Genomic DNA, 19,034 nt, shown 5'->3' with positions numbered 1-19,034 from the left:
TTACTGACTTTACTGGCGTGCGAAAAACGCAGCACCAGTAATTTTCATTGCTACCAACTATACCGTTTTCACTGGCAGTAACTAAATCCATTTTCGAACACATCCTCAGTAATAGTTAGGGCTAGGGTTAGGTTTGGTTATTTCTGCCAGGTTACATCTCGATGTCTTTAAGAATGCAGCTATAGTTCCGGCAGTTCGGAGAATCGTTAACGCTCGTGTGTTCTTTGCGATCGCACCTCTCGTATTTCCCATCTTCTCTCCCTTTCTCTTCGACGCTCGATTGTATATCCTCGTCTCGTCTCAATAGCGCGCCGATAGCTAAGCGTAGGACCGTAGGACTGGAAAAAAGCAGCCTAGATACTCATTTATATTTCATGACATCCGCTCGATACAGATGTGCGGATAACTGCCAGCGGGGCGAGATACGCGGAAGCGCGGGCGAGAGAGCGGCGGACTTGCCGTATTGAACCAGCTTTGAGGTCGAACGCCGACTCTGCTAGAGGAAGACCACGAACGAGGCGGAAGGCGAGAGACCGCGCGGTGGACGCCGTCCTTGCGGTCTGTTTTCGAACGCGGGGCCGACGAACGGTAAGAATCAAGAGCTGCCTCTCGCAAACAATCGAAGACGCGCGCTCCGCGGCGCCGTGCGTAGCGCGTAGCGTGCCGCCGCTGCCGTTCGCCGCACGCCAATTATTCCGTAAACTTCTCTCGCCTTGCCCAGTCACCGCGTTACGTCATACGCGCGGTCGCGTAGTTGATAACGCGGCCCAAAGGCGACGGGTCGTCCTCCCGCAAGTGTCATTCCGCTCGACCTCGCGTTTCCGCACCAACCTGCAGCCATGGGCGATTCCTCGGGTAAATGTCTCAAGCTGTGCGACCGCACGCCGATCTCGAACGGGACGGAAAATGCTTATTTATCGGCACAACCGTGCGCGATAATAAGCAATCGTTCACGGCACTTTCCGCTGTATGCAATTGGACGTATTTTTATTTTCTTTTTTTTTTAAATATAGGAGTTCCTGTCGAAGTTATGAGCAAGGAGACAGCTTTGGAGAAGATAGCGGATGAATGCGTGGAAGTGGAGACACCCGAGACGACAAAGGACTCGCAGGCGGAAGTTACGACTTGTCCAGAGGTTGCTAGTGTGACGCGGCAAGTTTCCGAGACTGCTGGTAAGATGTAACAGTTCTTACGATCGACAACCACCTTTTAGCAAAGATATTGTAATCTGTAATCACTCAAATATTGTATCGTAATCTGAGAAATGGATAATAATTTGGCTCACAATTTGTGAGAACAGTGTTCACCATGGTGAATCTTGCAATGCTGGAAGCAGAAATTCACACGTGTAACATTTCTCGCGCAACGTTTATTATATTGCAGGTGACGTAAAATCCCATGATAATAACGCAGAGAAATCTCTGATAGGGATGGAGTGTGAACCGGAATTGAACGATGACGCCGATTTCACTGTTGACATCTGCTTAGATCAGTTTGATGGACAGAAGGAGATAACGGACGAAGATGTGATGGATCATTTGGATGTAATAGAAAACATTGAATTGGATCCTGAAACCTTCGGTGTGGATGAGTGTATGAAGGAAACTGATGAATCAGAATTGTTTCCCAAAGAAGTAACAGAGCAGGAGCCAGATAAAGGTGAAGCGGCACTGCCCGAAGAAGAAGAAAATGAAGAAGAAGAAGAAGACAACAAGTGGTACGAAAAGAAGGTAAATCTCTTCTTTTTTTTAACTGAATGTGTTTGCAAGACAAAGGTGCACTACTGTGCGTGAAAAAATCTTCTTTCAGCTTGCAGAGAAAGATGCTCTTTTAAGAGATAGACTGTCAAAGTTAGCTCGAGTGTTAACAGTTTCTTATCCTTCTTATGAGAAATGGCTAGAAAGAATAGAGAAGATAGAAGGATCGCCCATATGTAAAATAGATTCGATCCGACGTTGCTCATTAAAGAAACCAATCCATACCAATCGATGGAAATTTCAGTGTAAGTGCAAAAAGTAATGTCTTGAAATTTTTTACTATTTTGTACACTTTATTTTATAAGTATATTTGCATATCTTCAAAGAAAGCACTCGTTGCAAAAATTGGTAAGTTTGGACATTAGATAGTGATTATTTAGTTAATTTCTTATATTTTTTTAATTTCAGAATTCATAGTTTATGTATTTAACACATTACTAATGTTCACATTTATCGAGATCGTTACAATAAAATAATTTTTGCAGGAAATGACAAGTTTATAATATATTTAGTTTAAGCTGGCATATAAATAACAATTTTGTTTTTTTATATATCTGTATATTGCAAATATAAATATCAATCTACATAGTAATACATCTAATGTAATGTGTATGTTTGTGTAGGTAAGAAAAGAAATGTAGAGGAGTCTCTAAAACAAGAAGATAATAGTTTCAAAACAATGTGGTACCTCGAACAAATTGGAATAGGGGGTGCTAATGTCGATAATACAAGTGAATTACCATCTTTTGTATTAAAGGCAATCAAGGTAAAGTTGCACAAAATTTATTCATTTTTTTATTTATAGCTTTTATTTAAAGTTAAGATTAAACAAAAACTTGATTAATCTATACTTTCTATATATGAATGCAATTTACATTTATTTACAAAATATTGGCAAAATACTTGGCTCTTAAAACACAGTCGTAAGCATCTTCTATCGTGTAAAAACTGGATGCAAACTGAATAATGCACAATAATGTCAAATATATGTAAGACAGAAAATAGAAATAGTATCATTCAATAGGAAGAGCATATTCTGTCTTTTAAATCTACGTTATATGTACATATGTATATATACTGTAAAAGAACTAAAACATTTATTTGTGTTGAAAGTACCGTACTCAGTTTTAATAGTCGTATAAAAAATTTTACATTATAACAAAACGCATTTCAATGGTGATATATCAAATTTGTATTATACAGGGTTTGTCAAAAGTGTGGAAACCCCTAAATAATTTTTGTAAAAATGAAAATCTCAAAAGACGGTAAAACACGTATTTTGATATTTTCATTTTTACAAAAATTATTTAGGGGTTTCCACACTTTTGACAAACCCTGTATACTATCAAAGTATATAATATTAATAATCATATATGAGTAAAAAAAGTGAAAGCTTTTGCAAATCTAATTGCAATAGAATAATTGCATTTATGATTGAAAATAGAGCAATAAAGCAAATAAAGAAATGTGCATATAATTAATCGTATATGTGCATAAAGAGAATATGCATAAGAGAAAAAAAAGAAAGAGAACATGTATAAATTTAATTTGTTTATTGCTATAAGTGCAATACAACAAATGCACTTGGTAGAAATTACCATTATGTGGGATACACAACGTTCTTTCAATGAGAGAGAAGAAAACAATATACATATAAAAAAAATTATAAATAAATACTAAGAAGTATAAATATTGAAAAAAGTATACATATAAAAAAGATGTACAATATTTATCTGATATTACCATAAACCAAAAAGTACAACGAAATACTGTAATTGCCATTATGTGGGATATACAATGTTCTTTCAATGTGTGTGTTTGTGTGAACAGGGATATATAAAAAATATAAAAATTATAAATAAATATTTAAAGATGCATATAAAATATGTACAAAAGTATTTATTTAATATTACCACACACCAAAGGTACAACGAATCAAATACACCTCTTGATACTTACACTATTTTGTCATAGATAAGAATTAATTTGTTTTTAAAAAGAACGCGAAAAATACGACTATTTATACATGTGACACGTATGATCAGAATTATTTGTACGATAACACAAATAATGTCTGGTGGTTGAAGATAGTCAATTACGACTAAATCAAATATGTAATTTGGAAAATGTTATGCTTTAAATAACTCTACAATATGATATAAATAATAAACATAAAATATAAACATAATTATGCAAACCGATACAGTTATCTGATATATGCACATTTAATTTCTATTATATAGATTATATAATTTTTAATATTATATAGATTATATATATAATCTATATGATATTATATGTACATATATACAACAATATATATGTATAATGTACAGCACATACATGTTGTATATGTGTACGTATGTATATAAAAATTAGCTTAAATGTAAGAAAGTGCAATTTATTAGATAACTTGTATTAAGAGCAAGGATTGTGTCAGAGTTGTAATACCGATGATGATTATTGGTAGATATTTGAAGATTTTCTTCAAACAACTATAACTCCAACTGAAGACACTTCTAATGAAAATCCATCGAGTGACACACCAATGGACATTGACACAAGGAAAGGTGTAGATCAAGATAACAAACAACAATGGTTGTATTTGTTAGTACGTTGCAATAGCAAGGATGAACTCATGCTTTTTGCAACTGGGAAAAATATTAGTCAAAGCGTTACGGATCGTTTGAAGCAGACATTTGAGTCTGGTCCTGGGAAGAATTGTAACGTCAAATCTCTCTATTGCAAATCGTTGAACAAGTAAGAGCCCAGATAAAAGAAAAAAAACAAGATAAACTATGCTTTAAATAGCAGAAATTTGCATATCTCTGCATTCGTTTCAGACGCGATGATAAAATTGTTACAACATTCTTAGTGGGGGCAGAAGCTTTAGACGAAATGGTGGGTAATCTAAAAGTGCAGCTCGCGCCAAAGACAAACTTTTGGTGCAACGCTGCCGGTGCGTGGAATGTAGCTAAAGCAGTTGCGGACATGCTTGAACCTACACAAAAGATTACAGTACTTGAAATCGGTTGTGGAATTGGTGTAATTGGGCTTACAATAGCATCTGTAAGTATTTGCGTAACTTGCATAAAAAAAATTGTGTAAGTAAACGCATTATTAAACAACTTGAGACGTATTGACATATTACTCTAACATCACGCGTTATGTGTATACATAAACGCAATATTAAACAAATTAATGGAACGAGTAATATACTATCATTGCATTATAACAGAAATGTCGAGAAGTGATAGGAGTTGATTCACCTTCGGAAATAGAAGAAGCTGAAATGACGAGCGAGATGAACAACATATACAATGCATCGTTCATAATGGGATCCCCATCTGAAGTTGTACAAAAATTAGATTCTGCGCGTGATTTACACAATAAAAATCGTATGACTTACTGCATAGTCAATACGGGCACCAATATGGGTAGAGGTACGCAAAATCGAATTTTGTTAGTCGTTAATATATTATTAGTTTCATTTGACGATTAATCAATAGTATCAATTTAGCATTCCGGTCCACAACGTACCTTATGATAATAAAACTCTAAAATTATGGTATCTTTTAGCTATTGAAGTAATGACATGCTTAAGAAAAATCAGTTCCCTTCGTCGTATTGTAATGGTCACTACGTTGACAAAACAATCAGTTCGAGCGATATTAGAACTTGGACGGCCTATAGAAAGTGGGCTCGGTCATCCGTTCATGCCAATTCGAGCATGTGTCGTCGATACATTGCCTACTGGACCTCATTTCGAGGTGGTTATTCTAATGGAACGTAGGCTCATGCACAGGCTTACGCAGCCGTGGTTTATCAAGATGCTGGAAGAAGAAGGCAAGTCATTGGCTAAGCTTAACGCTAGAGCAAACACTAAGACTTTGGAAAAAATGATCGATAATGACAAAACTGAAGATGCGAATGTACAATTAAGAAAGAATCCATTAGCGAAACCCGAACTTGTGGAAAAAGTGACATTTGCAAAAAAGACAACCAAAGCGGTGAAAAGCGGTTCACCGGTGAAAGGTAAAATAAGATTAAAACGGGATCACTCGCCCGAAGTAATAGAAATAAAGAAAGTGCCTAAGAAAATCGATATGTTTGGACCTAAATTAGGGCAACAGGGTAAGTTTGGTGATACAAAATAGACGTTATATGAAGTTGTTATATGCGCACATCTAATGAATGTTTTTTTTTATTAATCAGATTTTACAGCTAAGAAAAAGAATTGGCTTCATGAAAACCCCACGCTTCGCATCAATCCATTATTCGAGAAAAAACGGGAGAACAAAGAGGTTGATTTACGAGAAAAATTGTTGAGTAACCGAATTGACACAGATCTAATACAGAAGGTGAATGAAAGTCGTGAAATTCTTGAAGCAGCCAAAGAAAAGTTAAGCGGTCCATCTCCCACGGTTGACGCAACGACCGCTAAGGAATTAAAAAATGTCTTAAGTTTGGTTCTCGATCAAACCAATAAATTTCAAACTCATTTGCCGCGCTCAGTGTGGGATCGTATCGCGCCACCTGAGCCTGACGCGAAGAGTCAAGCGAAGAGAGACCTTGATGACGATCCTCTTCTGAAAGGTCGATTTGTACAAGAAACCCGAGCTCAGGATATTGTTATCACGGCGCCGAACAAAGAGTATTTAGAAACCGAGGATCCTAAGCCGAAATTCAAAAAGTATCACAATCTGCAACCGCTAGAGCCAAATATGCTGATGCCGCTTAATATGAAATCGAAAAAATTTAAAGGCAACAGCAATAAATTTGACTTTTCCCAAAAGTCATTTGACAACAGAAATAGACCACAAAATCAAGATTCCTGGAATAGAAATAAGAATTTTGATAGAAATCGGTGGAACGATGGATCTACGAAGAAATCTCCAATGAGAAGGCAGGATGTGTCATTTAGACAACGATCGCCAGATAGATATTCACCAAAGCGTCCCTTACTGTCACCACCGAGACGCCTGAGCTCGCCGCCTAGACGACATCTCTCTTCGGATAGGTCGTATCAACCGCATGACTCTTCGCCACATCGAGAATATTCTCAAAGACGGCAAATGTCGCCAGTAAGGATTATAATAGGGCACAGTAAGATAATATCATCCGACGACAGACATCAAATGTCGCCACCCAGATCATTTTCACCAGTTAATCGAACAATGTCCCCGCCGAGGCGACCAATGTCACCTATGAGACGGCACATGTCGCCGCCGAGGCAACAGTTGTCTCCACCGAGACGACATATGTCTCCGATGGAATATGATCTATCTTCGAGACAGTCTCCGGAAAGAAGACCTATGTCGCCTATTGGCAGAATGATGTCTCCGTCAAGATCAAGAGACATGATTCCACCGCGACATCAGTCGCCTCCCATGAGACACTTTTCGCCGCATCGGGCGTCCCATGTACGTGGTGCCTCGCCTTCAAGGCGACAGCAATCCCCTCCAAGGCGACAGCTATCTCCTCCGAGGCGCCAGAACTCGCCACCAAATAGGTTTGCGGATGAGTGGGACATACCAAGTCGAGGCGCTATTGAACAGAGCAACACTTGGCAACGGTCCGTTAACGAAAGACCGGAAAACGTCTGGCGTGACGAGAGGCAGCCGTCTACGAGCGGAAATTGGCAGACTTTGCCTGATAATGACAGATATCGCAAGTCGGCTAACCAAAACAAGTCCTGGGATGTCAGAGATTCCTCGTCTCATGGAAATTCGTGGAATACAAAGCAGTCGCTTGCAAAGCCCGGCATGAAAGAACCATGGCAGCCTACGGAGCCTAGATGGTCCGTTCCATCCAGATCGGGAACCGGTGGCGACAACTGGAGTCGGGGCAAGGAAAGTTTGGGTGGTCGCAATAAAGAGCAGTGGATGAATACAAACAAGTCGCGATGGGAGCAGCCGCAGTCTAACGATTGGAATCAAGGAGACAAAGAGGATTGGAACGACCTTCCGGAAGATGCGCGGGACCCCTGGGGCGATGAAAGCAATCCTAGCTTGAAGGATAGGTGGCCGAACGTCGATAATCAGGCTACATCGTCCAACAATTGGTCCAGAGAAGCTGACAAGGGGGACCCTTGGGCAAAGCCGAAAGACAATTGGCAGAGCAAGTCGCAAGCATTTCCAGCGAAATCGCTATGCCAAAATATTAATAATTCAAGCATGAACGACTCGCGCTGGTTACCACCTATAAATGATATGAATAAGAAGGTGTCATCCAATTGGCAAGGAGGGACTAACGTTGGAACCAACGCTGGAACCAATGCTGGAACCAACGCTGGAACCAACGTTGGAACCAATGTTGGATGGCAATCAAACTATGGTTTTCAGTCCCAGCGATCCTTTATGCCCAATTTGTATAAGGATCGACGTTAGATGAAACATTAGATAAGATATTTTGATGTTACTCAAAGTAATAATAGCTTATCACTTCATCGTTTTGGTTTATCAAACAACACACATATGTTTTTCGGATATGTAGTAAGAAGTTCAGACAGAAAAGTTATGTGATACATAAAGTATAAGTCGAATAAAGTTATATATTGCAGAATATGTTAAAATATCTATCCGTTATTGTGATTTATGTTGTAATTTTCATTTAAAAAAACTTTGTTTATTGTGTTTCCGTTCTTGTTTCAAGTGATATTCATATGACATAATGAAGTTATTAACACACGGAAAGAAAAATGTAGTTGCCGTAGCTAATAACTGCTTGTGGCAACTAAATTTCAGTTGTAAAATATGGACAGCTAATATTTAGTTGTGATAGCTAAATATTTTGCTACTGTGCCTATTGTATTAGATGCGATAGCAAACCGTTTACTGTGGTTTAGAAATTTATAGTTATGGCAGCAAAATATTTCAAGCAAACCATGATTAGCTATGGTAGCGAAATTTTTCTTTTCAGTGCAGACTATGCTGTTTCTTTCACACAAACTTGATCGATTAACTGCATTACTTTCGCAACGAGAGAATAAAGAATACACTACATGCATGTGGCGTATTGTATATACATAACTTTACATGTGTTAAGCTGATAAATATTATGTACGTAATAACAACCGATAGTATCTTTCATTGAAGCGTTTTCTATAAGTTTACGTTTAAGCTAAATTAAACATTACATATATTTCATATCCGAAAATTTTTAAAAGTTATGTGTATTATTATATTTAGAAATTTATATGAATAACAGTGTTTATTTTTTTTAATGAAAATGTATCGATGCGAGAGATTAAATAAAGTTCTATAAAGAGGATCGTTCGTTACAAACTGAACATACGATGAAAATATACAAAAATTGTATCGGTTCTGTATTAAATATTTTACACTCTCTGAAGATCCGAGAAATTTATGTCTTCGGATAGCTTTTGCGCATATAAATGTACATGTACGTACGTTAAGTGTCCTTTAATTTGCGTATAGAAGCAAGTTTCGTTTCGTACACATATATGTAACTTTTAGCTGCCACAATCGATCGCGCTGTTTCTGTGCCGCGAGAGAAGCCAGACTGTTAATTCAACTTTGTTCGATCGCAATGTTTCGCGGAAACGGACAACTTTCTTGTTGCCGCTAATATGTAAACATTGTATCTGTACGATGACGATCGATTGCATGCACGCGATATTACACAACTGTTGTACAATTCTAGTCGCAGCTGAGCGCACCGAGTTGTATTGTACAATACAATTTGTATTCAGCAGAAACAACAGTTGTGCAATTGTTGAGCGGCGAGCGAGCGCGATTGGTCGTGGCCGCCGGATCCAGCGAATCAGCCTCAGTTACGGCCGCCGCTCGACTCGCGGCGTCTCGTGCTTCTGCTAAACGTATCCGGGCGGGTGGATATGTTTTATGCGGAAATAATAAATTCGTAGAGTTTCTGGGGACCGTCTCGCAATTTGGAGCTCCGTTCCGGCGATAACGACGAGAGATGTTGCTGTCGAAGGTACGAAGCTTGAATGAGAACCAACGCGAGAGGTGCGATTGAGGTTAAGTGTAACCGTGTTCACGTTCCCTTAGATACCGCTTCTCCTCAGAAATGCCACCGTCGTGCAACACGGACCGGCGTGTCCCGGTGGTCTCGCGCGAGGATGTCTACGAAACGCACCCGCCGTGACACTTTGCACGTCGACGCAACGAGAGCAGGACGAGCAGCAGCGGGACTCGACGACGAAAGAGCTCGTTCTTTCGATAAACACGGTAAATTCTGCGAGAAGTCGTCGCCGTTTGCTCTATTGATTCGCTCCAACGTGTTCGCGCGTTAACGGACCGCTCGTGTTTACAGGCCACGCCGGACAAGTTGTACAAAAAAGTCGAGGTCGAGGTCAGAGGGAACGACCGAGCCGTGTTGAAAAGCTACGGAGAATTCGCAGTGATGGCCGCGGGCCACTTGAATATCAACGTAGGCAGAAAGTAAGTTTCTGCGGTTACACCCGAGTTGACGCCTTGGCTGATAGCGAACACGGTTGCTTGCCCTAGTGTGCACTGAGTGCACGCTAAAGCTTGTTTACAGTCGATTCTTATGTTTAGAGATCGTCTTGAATATCTCTTGAAACATTTCTTGGCTGGTAAAATGATTTGCATCCATACGAATCACTAGCTAAGTACTCTTTAAGGGCCTGAACAGAATGGCTGTCTTATACTCTGAAGACAGCCTTAAGACAATGTTTTAGGTTTCAAGCCTTTGTCTTGAGGTAGTGCACAATAATTATCTTATGTCTTAAGGGTATAGGACAGCCAGTCTGCTCAGGCCCTTAGTGCGCACTCGGTGCGCACTAGTGCAAGCAATCGATTTCGCTGTAACTGGACGATATCTTGAAACGTATTCTTACGTTCACAGCACGGCGCCGCACAAAGCGATCCACGAGCGCTGGACGGTGCTGAAGTCCGCGCACGTTCATAAAAAGCACCGCGTACAGTACGAGTTCAGGACTTACTATCGCTACCTGGACTTTTTAAAATTGACCGGGTCGACGGCGGACACTTTTCTAGAGTATCTTCAGAGAAACCTGCCCGAAGGGGTGGCGATGAAAGTGACAAAGGTCAGAGGGTCTCTCGTGATAAGAAAATTAAAAAGATTCAAAATTAAATTTACATCTGGTTTGAACAATGAATGAAATTCTAGTGTGAAAACACAAATACGCAGTAATAAAGGAGTAAAAGCCAAGACAGGATGTTATAGCGAATTCGGCAGGTTGCACACTAAGGCTTGTTTACAGTCAATTCCTATATTTAAGAATTGTCTTAAATATTAGGTGGTAAACTTAGTTTCCGCGGTGTTTTTTGTTTAACAAACTCATTTATTTCGATATCAAAAGCAAAAATTCATTAATCAAAGTATTTGCCCTCGCTAGCTATACATTTTTCTGTGCACTCAGTGCGCGCTAGTGCAAGCTGCCGAATTCGTTACTGGTGTCTAAATAATTTTTATTTTAAGTCTATTGCGAAAAATAATATCTCAGCTTGAACCTGGACTAGGGTATTCGGTGGATTGGTGAGACACCCCCTAGCTGAAATATTATTTTTCGCAAGACTTAAAATAAAAATGATTTAGACACTAACGTCCTGTCTTGGCTCTTGCTCCTTTATTACTTCGTCTTTACATATGATTTATCAGGGAATTCTTGCTTGCAGATTGAAATGGAGAAGTTGCCCGAGAGCATAGCTGCGATGTGCAACACGTAGCTACAGTCTGTAACTATAAATAATTGTTTCCATAATCCATATTGTAGATAATTTGTCGATATAAACTGTAAAAAGAATGTGTTTGAAGTCTCTTTATTTGACGCAGTATTTAGTTGTCGGGAGTTTTTATACGATTAGAAAAACAATCTTGCTTCGAGAGGCCGCGGTTATCGCAAATAATTGATGGTCTGTGATAATGCAGGATCGATAAATTATTCCAAAAGGTTGTGCGCACGCTTAAATGATGTGCGGCATAAAAGTTTCTTCGGTATTGTTACAGATAATCGTGCATTACGCAGTCACGCCGATGCGCGATAGAGTCTGCGGCAGCATAAATTGAATGTTAGGTGGCAGATTTGATAATTATTACATGCGGCGACGATTCGATCTTTCTGCCGGACACGTTGCGCGCGAGTTCCGGCAGCGGGCTCTTCTTCTTGAAAGCCGGCGGTCTGTCCTGTGGCATGTCGATGTTCACGGTCTTGAGGGGTGTGTCTACGAAATGTTTGCCCGTGATCCGACGTGCGTGCCCGGTACCGCGTCTCCTCATGTGAGTCATACGTCGGTAAACGCCGCTCGAAATTTGCTTGGAAGCTTCGGACTGAATGGCGTCGATCGGGGAGCCTTTTTCTTGCGATTGCGCCGAGTCCTCGGCTCTACGCGAGCTAGCGCCGACCTCCTCATTCCTGTGCCTTCTAATTAATTCCGCGGTAGCTGTACATCTGTGCAGTATATATTCGTTATCTGAAATCAGATTTTTACACAAATGTGTACAATAATTATCTAATTCTTACGTAATTGTGCGTCAAGCGGATTTCACCAACGGCAATATATACGTTCTCAGCCAAGTTTTTCAATTATTCAATTGCATTGTGAGATATGCCGTTGATAATAACTATTAATATTTAAAACATTCATTCTCAATGACATCTAAATATGTACGTATTCTTGTTGAAGCTTGCGTACAACAGGTAATAAATCGATGTCGCGCATACACGCACTAGCTAAGCAACGCATCTGAAAGATGCAAAGAGAATTTAAGATATAGCGTTCGTCTTTTGTAAATAGAATTGAAAAGATATTTATCCTTTAAAATTGATTTGAAATATCTTTGAGATTTTAATTTAGATTCAGATTTTCGCATTTTGAACGTACGTTCATTCTGACCTACCGTAGCGGAAATACACATCCATTGATTAAGGACGTATTTACATAGTCCCGGGCAATTGGGATCATTTATATCTCGTAGACCCAAGATTATATACATTTCATAAAAATTATGTTATAAAATCACTTACTCGATCGCCTTGAGCGATGATGATAATCCGCCAGAGAGTCAGTGGCCGAAACGAGGACGACTAAAATAACAATCACCTTTCCCAGTGTCATTATCTGTCACGAGGTCTCCGTAGGTGACTACCGACTTACTGACTCAGGTCGAGACAAAGTGCGCGAAGTTAACGCACATTTAGCAGAGCTGATCGCGAGCTAGAACAGTTTGAATTGTCTGCCGACCGCGGGAGAGGAAACCGTGGTGGCTACCGCGGGAGCTACCGATCGACTGTCCGCAAGGGAAAAAGTCCCGCCGCGTAGAAGAGGCCGCAAAAACGAGACCGGACAAGACGCCAAAGCCGAACTGAGGTCGTTCGACTTTTGTCGAGATTTTATGCCACGGTAGAATAGCACACGTGCGCGCCGTAGACGTTAAATTAATCGGATCCGGCCGGAGCATCAGTCGCGATACCACGAAGCAGACGGAAGAAACCGCACGACGATCCTTTTTTCTTGTTTCCAATGTTAACCGAGGTAAACCGGTTTGAATGATGGGCCAGGTCGAAAGTCGGCATTGTGCTTTACCCGTCATTTACTGTGTGTGTTTTTTTTACCCGATTTCCTTCTGCATTGTTTAAGAAAGCGTTTTTCTCCGGTGGGTCTCTACCGTGCGGTCTTGGAAGCGGATTTCTTTTTTTCAAACTTTCGAAGCTCCGCGGCCCGAAGAAAACGAAACTGCCGAGTAAAGTCGAGCCTGATCACGGGGATGGCCTTGACAGTCGTCACACACTTACCATAATGTATCAAGTCTGGCACGGTATTTTTAGCTGCGAGCTATGCACGTTGCCGCATTCCATGTAATGATGTAATATATCATTGGAATAAGCACCCGAGGCGATTGTTGTTTTATTATACAATCTTGTATTTCTATTCGGTTACCATACAGAAAATGTTAAGATCGAGAAGTAGCTGTTACATTAGGAAAAAGCAAAAGCGCGGAGGTAGAGCGTAGTGACGCATAGAGCGAATACGATCGATGGTACCGTCTGTCCCTGTAGCCTTTCCTATGTGGAAAATGTGTGCCCTTGGCAAACTTCGCGCTGGTTTAAGACATTTTTATGTTCATGTAATGATCGGCAGGAGTATTATCAGAGGGTGATCGTCCGAGCAGCTAATGGCGGCGTCATTAAAGGTAAAACCAGCTCCGGACGACCCTGAATTTCTTTCCGATTTCGCGGGAGCATCGTTCACCCTTTTATAGAAACAGAAGCGGTCCAATTACAGGACTCTAATTGCGTTACGCAGGTAAAAAGGACTTTATGCATCTGCCCGAGTGGAGATTCCAAGTGCAATAACATCGCGGGCAACGCTGTAATCTTCTGCCATTATTGAATCAGAAGTAAATCGATTTGCCAATTTTTGCTGACGACTCACTTCTTCATGTTCACATGGGCAATTAAGTGCCTATGCGCACGACGTAATTGTCATGCTAAAGAGATTCGATCTGTCACTCCAACAATACAAATGATTAAAAAAAAAAAAGAAAATGTTGGATATGAATTGAAGAAAATGAATTATGCACGCGTGTTAGCGTTGATTCAAAGAGCCCACACTTTGACGTAGTCTATTACAAAAGCAGTCTTATTGCTATCGTCTCTTCTCCAGCTTGGCAGCCAATGGTTCCGAGAGTTCCAGAAATTCAGCATTGCCTGCAAGCCAAGAATCGGCGCTTCAGTGTTTAAACAAAAAAACAGATGCTCATTTTTCGTGAGAATGCTTATTTTGTGAACGAAAATACGAAGTTACCGAGATATGTTGAATTGTCCACTAGACAATTTGATTTAAAAGAATCACAAATAACATTAAAATGCGTCTATACCTTAGCGTCCACGTTTCTCCATGGTTTTCGTATTCCGGAACTGAGCGTGCCATCCGGAAATACACGTATTCCACCCACGCCGATACCGAGAGTGATAAAGAACTATTGAAAAGAACATAAGTATCCAATTTCAAAAACTGATATATCAACTAATTAACTAATGTGTATCATGTATAGAGGTGTGACATTTTGATGTTATCTTTATACGCAAAATATCAGGAAGTTTTGAATGTCATTTCTTTACATTTTGGAGTCCCCCAACTTCGTTTTAACACGTTTTTAAAACGCAAAGTCTGGAAAAACGAAACGCAAAAAATGCCAAAAATAACATAAAAATGTCACGCCTCTAATTATGTATAAGGTGTAACGTAAAAAATTTTCTCTTGGTAGAATTACAACGCTTGCTTGCTACGAGGAGTTACATGGATACCATTTTACCGTAACAGAAATTACGGTACACCGAAATGTTACCTCTTGGTCGAACGGGGCGGCTTTTCTGTCTGCGTGAGGACCACTTAGCCATCCCTCGTCATCAGGACTTATTCGGCCCAGTTCTTCGCCGTCGATCAAAAACGTGAAACCATTGCTGGTCCAGATCGTCGTGTACACGTGGAAATCCTGCGCCCACCGTTGCCCAAATTCGTTTACTTTCGTGACGAGTATTTCCCGGACCGTATTAGGGCTCGCGCCTACTCTCACGCCAAAATCCAATCTTCTAGTGTCATAGATCTTTGAAACGTCCGTGGCATTCACCAGATTCTCATTGCCGCGCGCCAATCCCAGAAGAACGCGGCCGCTAGCGTAGTTCGCGCCGTAGGTAGAGTATCGTGGCTCAAGCCACATCTCTGATAAAATTATTCGAGACATATTCACAACTTCTCTCTTACATAGTTTGTTTCCACGAAAATATTTGAATAAGAAAACGGGATACTTTTAACAGCGCGCCAGAAATATTCCATTAATATCCACTGTATACAATTATGACTAAATATATCCTCGTGAGAATTTTTTTGCTTCGTATCTTTCTGGTGAAACGTGGCATTATAGACCAAGTGGTTCAATAACCATTCTAAATCTTTTCCAAAAAATTTAATTAAGTTTAAATAATACTTATCGGCTGGACCAGAATGAGCATTGAGGCACAAAAGCCAAAAATTGCGTAAAGTCGAGATACGACCTTGCGAAAGAGATCAGTCGTTATTATTGTTGGACAAAGTTATGTTAGAGAAAGCTGGTCAAAACTTTTTGCAAAAAATTGGCGAGAGTAATGAAAATTCTTTTGGCATAGTATCGTGTAAATTAGTCCAAGGACATAAATTGAAGCAATTTACAATCAAATACAATAACATGCCAGTATAGTTAAAATTGCTAACTTATATTCTTTGTAGTTAATTGCGAATAAAAGATATGTAAATTGCCTTATACTGTGTGTCTCGTTCAGATGAGTTTACATGGTGCTGTACACCCAACCGTATTATATTGCATAACACTGTTTAGTTTAACGATTATACGTCTTGCTCGCAATAAACAAATTGCATCCAATTAGTATACAGTACCGGGGTATATCCAATCGCCCTGGGGAAACTTCGCGCGCATTTCGACCTTCCCGTATCGCAGAACGAAACGTTCCTTCGTGGTGAGACGCGCGGATATAACGGGTGGCAGAATGCTGTAGGCTAACGCCTGCCGTGTACATTCAAAGTCAATCGTGCTTGTGCATCTGCAAATGGATAAACTGTGAGTAAAAGGAGATGTGTAGGAATTTTATTTACTCATATTTACCCATTAAGTTGCAATCTTCCGTACGCGGTCGCGTTCTCGCCGTAATAATCTTCCAGTATAATTGGCCTGATGAATAATTTACCGTCATGTACTTGCACAAGTTTCTCATGATTCTGATTGTGATATACGCAGAATTCGTAGTCCTAATTCCAACACAATCAACTTTATCGAATGAAAAGTGAAATTATGTGCGCCTTGATGGAAGTATTTTATTGAAAATATTTATAATGAAGTTTTACTGAATTGTATTTGATGATCTATCAATTTATCCCATTTCATTATTATTTTATCTATATTTTAGTAAAGAATTATTTCAAAAATTTTTTATTAAGAAGTAATACAGTTACTTAATTCCATAATATTTAAAATATTTCGTAACTTTTTTTAGTCTTTTTCAACAGATGCACTTTAATTTTTTGTATTTCACGGTATAATTTCATAAGAAAAATAAAGATTTACTTTGAGATACATTCCATAATTCTTCAAAAACTTTTATTCCATTCCTAGTACTTTCAGCAATTAAATATTTCCGTCAAGATGAATGTGCTCACATTTTTATATGGCTACACATATGTATATATTTTATTCCATATATGTAGAGGAAAGTCCTCTATTATGAGTTAGCAGGTTTTCAACATCAAAATTCAAACGGAAATCTTTGTTCACAACGATTGCACGATCTAACAATGAATTTTCCACTAAACAGATTTCACTCCAAGGACAACAAATTCACGATGAAACCAATAAATGATGCCTATTAATTTAGCAAAAATCCTGCTATCTCATATTAGGGGGACTTTCCTCAACATTTTTACGGATGTATTGATTTTATTATTGCGTTTCGTACAATTCTGTAATGAATAATAGACTCAGAACACCCACCGGATCTAATGGCATCTTTATCTCGCGTTTCCACAATGACTCGTTAAAAGAATCGAAATCGTCTTTGAGCAATAATCGGCCCTCAGCCGGAATTTCATAATGTGAAGAACTCTCTGTAGTTTCTTGACTGTCAACCGCTTGATTTTCCGTCGCTGTTGTTAATCCGAAGTATCATATATATATATGTATAATAATAATTTACCGTTATGTTTATTGGCGAGTCAGAAAGAAATTGCGTATTTATGCAAATAGTCTTACGAGAATATGTCCATCTCTGGTCGTTCTTCCTGTGATTAGCCCCGTCCGCTTGCACATAAATCCAGTATCGAAGTACATCTCCATTTTTTATAGTCACGTCCAAATCCTCAAAGGTCCAGCGACCGTCTGTTGCTAAATAGACATCACCGGCGATCTGGCCGTTTTCGTTAGTTCGAATTGCTTTGTTGATGTTGGCGTGAAATCCAAATACTCTTAAACCCGGTGCATCTGTTAACCGCCTCATCGTTAAATATGAAACTAATTCTCTTTCCTATTTTAATCTCCTAATTTAAATATTGCATTTATCGTACGTTTAATATAATTTGTAATTGGATATAATTCATGTTTTTATTAATATTATATTTATATTAATAATATTCTATGTTATTTTTTAGAAATATAATTATGTTAAAGCTTGAAATATTACGAGATACATGTTGAAAGGTTTTAAATTTCTTGCGATTTACATGTTTCAGGTCACACAATCATTAAGGTCACATAATCATTAATCTTTCGATACTGCAATGATAAAAGTATGATAAAAACATGTTTAGCGAGACAGTGTTCCGAGATTAATTCTGTTCGAATGTTCCTCAATAATTTGTTTATACTCCAAGGAATCCCAAAAGTAAATTATTGAAACGAATTATTTCATTATTTACTCTTAACAATAATCAGTATACAAGCATTTTGCAAAATTTCCGAAATGTTCCTTTCCTCGCATATTTTTGCGTATCTACGGATGTAAGAAATATGATAATATTTATACATACATAAAATTCTTGTTTACTGATATATAAATAGAGGGTGTTATACACGAGACACTTTGCAAATAAAAAGGTGAAAGCAAATTAGTTAATTAACATTTCATTTGCAAAACAGCTATGTGTACAGAAGTCAAATAATTTCGATAGATTTCGTATAAAATTGAAGTAAAACAAATATTTGATATGTGTACGGAACAGTACTGTTAGGTTAATAATTAATAGCTAACTATGTCGATAATTTTCATATTATATTCATAATTTATTTGTCCGGAGAGTGTTCAAAGTGTATACATACATTAATATATACATTTTTCTCTAATTAAACACACATACATATAAATACGTGCTTTTAACATTTGAGGAAAATATTTGGCTTTACTGTCGCACTTCGGCAGACCTTTTGGTATTAATTTAATATACATTTATGGCGATTTTGATGCGTATTTATATCACATAGATTATCATAATCAAACTTCTAATGCATATAATTCCAATATAATTTATTGACAAAGAGATTTAAATTCAGCACATCGTCTACCAGATAACTTATTGTTAGTGCTTTTCATATAATTTAGAACAATGATTGTAGAATTTTTACATCATTACATTGTATAATTATGCAAAGTACATTCGATAACACGTGCATCGTACAATGTATTGCGCAACAATGATCATTTCCTCAACAGAATTCAATCGGGCATTTCTTAAATACTGCGTAACTTAAAAACTCATTTTTTTG

At 38.7% G+C, this 19,034-nt stretch overlaps 4 protein-coding genes across 6 annotated transcripts in view; 2 read left to right on the top strand and 2 right to left on the bottom strand.

Moving 5' to 3' along the window:
• The first annotated feature begins 152 nt into the window (after positions 1-152).
• LOC105569382 lies at positions 153-8,321 on the top strand. Of its 2 annotated transcripts, none has more exons than XM_012025809.1 (10): positions 153-588; positions 1,014-1,172; positions 1,384-1,730; positions 1,810-2,002; positions 2,381-2,523; positions 4,228-4,517; positions 4,601-4,826; positions 4,996-5,200; positions 5,337-5,891; positions 5,973-8,321. In XM_012025809.1, exons 2-10 carry the CDS (start codon positions 1,031-1,033, stop codon positions 8,144-8,146), a joined length of 4,275 nt encoding a protein of 1,424 aa, XP_011881199.1. In that variant the 5' UTR covers positions 153-588; positions 1,014-1,030; the 3' UTR covers positions 8,147-8,321. The 2 variants fall into 2 exon arrangements, with proteins under 2 accessions (XP_011881199.1, XP_011881198.1); XM_012025808.1 differs by having other exon boundaries at positions 153-855.
• A 1,298-nt stretch (positions 8,322-9,619) lies between these two features.
• Positions 9,620-11,532, top strand: LOC105569383 (28S ribosomal protein S10, mitochondrial). The gene is made up of 5 exons (XM_012025810.1): positions 9,620-9,716; positions 9,791-9,970; positions 10,056-10,183; positions 10,611-10,812; positions 11,405-11,532. The coding sequence occupies exons 1-5, from the start codon at positions 9,702-9,704 to the stop codon at positions 11,453-11,455; spliced, it is 576 nt and encodes a 191-aa protein (XP_011881200.1). The 5' UTR covers positions 9,620-9,701; the 3' UTR covers positions 11,456-11,532.
• Positions 11,533-12,865, bottom strand: LOC105569381. The gene is made up of 2 exons (XM_012025807.1): positions 12,754-12,865; positions 11,533-12,199 (listed from the first exon to the last, which is right to left on the bottom strand). The coding sequence occupies exons 1-2, from the start codon at positions 12,842-12,844 to the stop codon at positions 11,799-11,801; spliced, it is 492 nt and encodes a 163-aa protein (XP_011881197.1). The 5' UTR covers positions 12,845-12,865; the 3' UTR covers positions 11,533-11,798.
• Positions 12,866-13,629: 764 nt separating this feature from the next.
• The window catches only part of LOC105569380 (beta-1,3-glucan-binding protein-like), a 6,452-nt gene continuing 1,047 nt past the window's right edge, over positions 13,630-19,034 (bottom strand). Inside the window, exons 2-8 of one of the 2 annotated variants that reach the window (XM_012025805.1) lie at positions 17,529-17,756; positions 17,271-17,422; positions 16,389-16,531; positions 16,163-16,341; positions 15,078-15,451; positions 14,607-14,708; positions 13,630-14,436 (exon numbers count right to left, since the gene is read on the bottom strand). In XM_012025805.1, coding sequence (XP_011881195.1) covers positions 14,326-14,436; positions 14,607-14,708; positions 15,078-15,451; positions 16,163-16,341; positions 16,389-16,531; positions 17,271-17,422; positions 17,529-17,756 — 1,289 coding nt within the window. In that variant the 3' untranslated portion in view covers positions 13,630-14,325. The remainder of the gene's footprint in view (positions 14,437-14,606; positions 14,709-15,077; positions 15,452-16,162; positions 16,342-16,388; positions 16,532-17,270; positions 17,423-17,528; positions 17,757-19,034) is intronic. The other variant, XM_012025806.1, reaches the window with a different exon arrangement.

This window comes from Vollenhovia emeryi, unplaced genomic scaffold, assembly GCF_000949405.1.
Source record: "Vollenhovia emeryi isolate VEMERY1.0 unplaced genomic scaffold, V.emery_V1.0 DF939124.1, whole genome shotgun sequence".
NCBI classification, from domain to species: Eukaryota; Metazoa; Arthropoda; class Insecta; order Hymenoptera; family Formicidae; genus Vollenhovia; species Vollenhovia emeryi.
Note: the sequence above shows the minus strand (reverse complement) of the source record. Positions and strands in the feature narration are given on the sequence as shown.

Bases quoted from the DNA above. Each gene is read 5' to 3' on its own strand.
- LOC105569382 (XM_012025808.1), top strand. The intron at 2,524-4,227 runs GTAAAGTTGCAC...GATTATTGGTAG, and splicing joins TTGTATTAAAGGCAATCAAG to ATATTTGAAGATTTTCTTCA. The intron at 5,892-5,972 runs GTAAGTTTGGTG...TTTATTAATCAG, and splicing joins ACCTAAATTAGGGCAACAGG to ATTTTACAGCTAAGAAAAAG.
- LOC105569383 (XM_012025810.1), top strand. The intron at 10,184-10,610 runs GTAAGTTTCTGC...TTACGTTCACAG, and splicing joins AATATCAACGTAGGCAGAAA to CACGGCGCCGCACAAAGCGA. The intron at 10,813-11,404 runs GTCAGAGGGTCT...TCTTGCTTGCAG, and splicing joins TGGCGATGAAAGTGACAAAG to ATTGAAATGGAGAAGTTGCC.
- LOC105569381 (XM_012025807.1), bottom strand. From the start codon at position 12,844: ATGACACTGGGAAAGGTGATTGTTATTTTAGTCGTCCTCGTTTCGGCC. The intron at 12,200-12,753 runs GTAAGTGATTTT...ATCTGATTTCAG, and splicing joins TCATCGCTCAAGGCGATCGA to ATAACGAATATATACTGCAC.